We start from the raw sequence: 4,356 nt of genomic DNA on the forward strand, positions 1-4,356 counted from the left end.
AAACCTATTATATTCGTTCCGTCCCGCAGTTGCCGGACACTCTCAGAGCAGAAATTGATATGGCTACCCCTGCACACTGCAAGTGATCTTCACAGTACGCAGCACATCTCCACTATGCTTCCTGTCACAGTCAATCTGTGTAAATTCATTCATATTTTGAACGGCCCAATCATTTTTTCAGAGCCCGCAATTCATATTTCATAAATTTCTTTTATTTTTAGCAAACAATTTTGATTTACGTTTGATGTACGTAGTTTGTTTATGCCCTCATTATCAATACGTGCCGCAGTCGGTACACTTCAATCCGTCCGCCTGGCAAACTTCAAGGGGTTAGGTTTCTGCTACACTTAACTTTCGCGTTGGCTTATGCTGATTTGTGCCTGGGGTTTTGTGCTGTGCCGGCCACTCCCACCGTGTTTAAAGCTGTAAGTAGATTTATTGTAATTCACCCAGACTTCGTTTCCGCGCTCCACTTGCTTGCTGGGGACCAACGCAACGCTGTGGTAACTTACATGATGAACAACAAGGTGAACGGAATGACCGTGACCTAACATGGGGAGGGCGTTCCACGCTGCAGTTAATCGTGTTTGTTCAGGTCAGTTTAATAGCGAAATAAACTCATCAAGTCCATCGTTTGTGTTTCACATACCTTTATGTCTCAGGCGTAAAACTTTGAGTTTGGATGACGATCGTTATGCATGTTTTTTTTATGTAACAGCCGGCAACACGCAGTGACCTTGCGTCTAACGTAGTCATGTGTTGTTGTTTTTTTGCTCAAATGTTCTTGTTGACTCAAAAATCGGTTAACTACAATCGTGACACCAATCCGTGTTTCATTTAGACGACAGCTCTATGTATGAACTTGAAAAACGAACAGGTCTCGCTACATTTTTATGATTAACGTTATATGCCAGTTACTTATCATGTCAGGAGACATCCAAAGAAATCACCACATACACGTAACGTTACCACAGTTGTCGGCCTGTCTGAGAAAATTGCAGTAGTGCTCTGAATGCGTTTGTTCACCAAATTATCGCGTGTGTACGCACGAGTGCTGGCGTACTACACATCGTGTGTGTTCTCGATTCTACGTAACTCAAACACAACATAGAATCCGAACAATGTTTGGATGGCTCAGAGTTAAACTGACTTGTGCAGGTAGCAAAACCTTTAGCTTAAACAAAATCAAGAAAAGTATCGAAACAAATGCTTAGATTTGACTCGATATAGACCTTAACCGAGACACATTATACTTTGGGGGCATTAAATTTCATTCTGCCTTCCCTCAATTTCATTCTACCTTCCTTGAAGTTGATATACTAGTATGCAAAAGGTGCCGATATTCGGCAAAATAAAGTCAAAGCTCTGTGAATTTCTTGATCCGATTTATTACTTCTTGGTAAAATGAATTCCACAAATCATTCAGAGGACGGCTTCTGCCTCAATTCAGGCCGTCCAAAGCAAGATGAAGTCATCATTTGACGGGCGGACACTTCCGTGTTGCGTAGTGGCGGTCGTTGACCTCGTTCGAACACCATGTTCCATAACTCCCGGGCGGGTTCCATAGCTACCGGTCGTTGACCTCGGGTCCTTGGAACGTGGTTCTAATGTTCTATGGGGGCTCGAAAGTTCGATTTTGTGTTAAAATTGCTAGTTTTTTCACCCTTTTTTGCCCCATAAAATCATTTTTTTGTGTCTTTGGGGGACCAAATGACCAAGGTGCAGTGTCTCATGTGCAGACCTACCAGCTTGCTGAATTACGAGATATTCCAAGGTCTAGTTTTGGAGATATTCATGTTTTTTATTTGTGCGGAAAAGAAGAAGAAGAAACGATGCAAAAACAGTATGTACCTTCTGTGAAGGTAACATAATTATGTTAGGAATACGATTTCTAATACTATTAGGCTATTAAGATTAATAACATTCAAATGTTGCAAAACGACTTGTATCCTTGTTGCGAAAAGACTTGCCTTGTTGCGAACTGACGGTTGCGAACTGACATTGTTGCGAAACAACCTGTTACCATTATTTCATACTTTTTACTACTTTCCAAACAGACCGAGGTTGTTGAGGGAAATCGTGGCTTTTTCCTTATATGCCGTCTTTTACTCTCAGTTGTCCCCACTTATAGAAAAAGACGTCACATAAGAAAAAGGTCACGATTTTTTTTTACCAGGATCTATTCATTTCCGTCAGGAAATATGCAACCCTTGCGGTTATGCGGTGAATTGCGTTTGTCGTGGATTGCGTATGCGTATGTCATGACGAATACTGTAGCTTCTAAATATAGTTAGGGCATTTGGGGGGTATTTTCCTTTTTCTATATTGATTCTTTTATTTGCTAGCTTGCCTTAGGTATTTCTATTCAAATATCGGTCGAAATCAGCCCTAGTTTGGAGAAACATGCAATAAGACAACTTAGAGCGTACAACATAGAATTTAAAGTTACAATACCTCTGTACACATGTAATTGTCTAATGCATGACCTTGTTCTAGTGTAATGGTCTCAACTAATATAAAAGTCTGCATATGATCGATACAGAGCAGTGAATAATACGATTTTGTAACCGAATTTTGCCAGGACGAAAAGGTAAACAACAACACAGTGAAGCTGACCTACACCACAGCCACGGCGTGTTTACAACAGGACGGGAGTGTCCACTGCCAACCCGAGCACATGTCTCATGTGGAAAAAGGTAAGGAAAACACACGATGGTAAAATTTGGCCCCAAAATTTCCAGACTTCTATATTGGGGGGTTTAGAACACGAACCATATTCCATCTGACGTGATCGAACAGAACGCTGACGTGATCGAACAGAACGGGCGTTCTATTGGAGGTCACCCGTTGTCATCCGCAGGTTGTTACAGTAATGATGCAGAAACACCCTTGTTTTCCTGGGTGCCGTGCGTCAGAAGAAAAACTAACATTTTCGCAAAAATAAAACGTTATCTGGCAAGCTTAGTTTTGCTGCTGCTAAGTTTGGAATATGTGACATGTATTAGCTGCTTGCGTACAGGAAACATCAAGTCTACATGATAATCTTTCAATTTCTTGCGCTTTACGCACCGTTACATGTTTCCCTGTACAGTGTGCTCAGAAATAGAATACATATCTTATGTGTAAATTTTCATATCGTCATGGTAAATTTTCTTCAATGGGGGTTAGACACCCAGGTAATAAGATGCGCCAAAAAGCAGTTACTCAAGCAACTGAAAATGATTTTGGAATGGGTCAGACGTTTCAGATATCATCTACTTTATTTCAGTGTCTATCTGCAATTCTAAAGATGATATGAGGATCATGATGATTTTTTCCCATTTCTGTTTGTTCAATGTAGGGTTTGAATTCCCGACTATCAACTACACCAAGTATAACGGAAAGCCTTACAGGTATTTCTACGGGACAGGCCTGGCCGGGGCCTTTACAGATGCCGTAAGTCGACATTTGCTCTTATTTCAATTTTCTGTTACTGAATGTTGTCACCTACAACTGTCGGTGATCACAGAAAGCCACTTAATTTCAATAAGTTCAAGCATGATATTGATCATGGAAATTCCCCAGAAATGTTAAATGTGCCTTTTTCGTTCCTGAATTTCTAATATTGCCTAGCTAGAAACCATCAATTCTATTGCATCTTAATTATTCTTTGAATGGGTTTTGATTTGCAGTTGTTTAAGATGGACGTTAAGACGAAGAAGTTGTGGACGTGGCGAGAGAAGCACTGTTACGGGTCGGAGCTCATCTTCGTACCGTCTCCTGACGGGGTGGAGGAGGATGACGGTATGTAAACACAGAACTGAGTCGAAATGACATACGCATTGTCTTTTAAGATGCTTGACTCAATCTTTTCAATCCTTCGTTTTATTCTATATTGCTCTCACTTTCGAATCTCCATCTATCTCATCATCCCAGAAATAAAGAACTCAGAAGTTTGAATAAAGTTTTACAAGACATAGCGTAAGTCTTTTCTACGCAGGTACGAGCGTACTTGCCACGCGCCGGAGGAGGGGGTCGACAGATGATATAAAAAGATCTATCGTTACACGAAGGCCGGAGGGTGATCCGACCCGCGGGAGGGCTGAGACCGAGGGTGATGCGGAATACACCGTGTTGTATTTTATTTATGTCATACCCACCTGAGAAAACCACTGTTTTGATGCGAAATGCGCCAGAAGTTGAACAAATTTGTTGCCCTCGAAAAAAAAAGCGTTGCAACAGTAATGTTCCAACGTCCGAATCAGGTATTCAAACTTTCGATGGCGCCGTACTCGGCCCACTCGAAACAGTTCGATTTATTCGAATGGAGCCCGTGTGATAAGCCCGGGCCGTACGGAAAGTTATCAGCCGGTCCGG

General features: G+C 41.6%; 1 protein-coding gene across 1 annotated transcript in view; it reads left to right on the forward strand.

The window, feature by feature from the left end:
• LOC118422787 (retinal Mueller cells isomerohydrolase-like) overlaps window positions 1-4,356 on the forward strand; it is a 17,141-nt gene that overhangs the window by 9,223 nt on the left and 3,562 nt on the right. Inside the window, exons 8-10 of the mRNA XM_035830543.1 lie at window positions 2,582-2,696; window positions 3,341-3,435; window positions 3,672-3,783. Coding sequence (XP_035686436.1) covers window positions 2,582-2,696; window positions 3,341-3,435; window positions 3,672-3,783 — 322 coding nt within the window. The remainder of the gene's footprint in view (window positions 1-2,581; window positions 2,697-3,340; window positions 3,436-3,671; window positions 3,784-4,356) is intronic.

This window comes from Branchiostoma floridae, chromosome 9 (assembly GCF_000003815.2).
Source record: "Branchiostoma floridae strain S238N-H82 chromosome 9, Bfl_VNyyK, whole genome shotgun sequence".
Classification (NCBI taxonomy): domain Eukaryota; kingdom Metazoa; phylum Chordata; class Leptocardii; order Amphioxiformes; family Branchiostomatidae; genus Branchiostoma; species Branchiostoma floridae.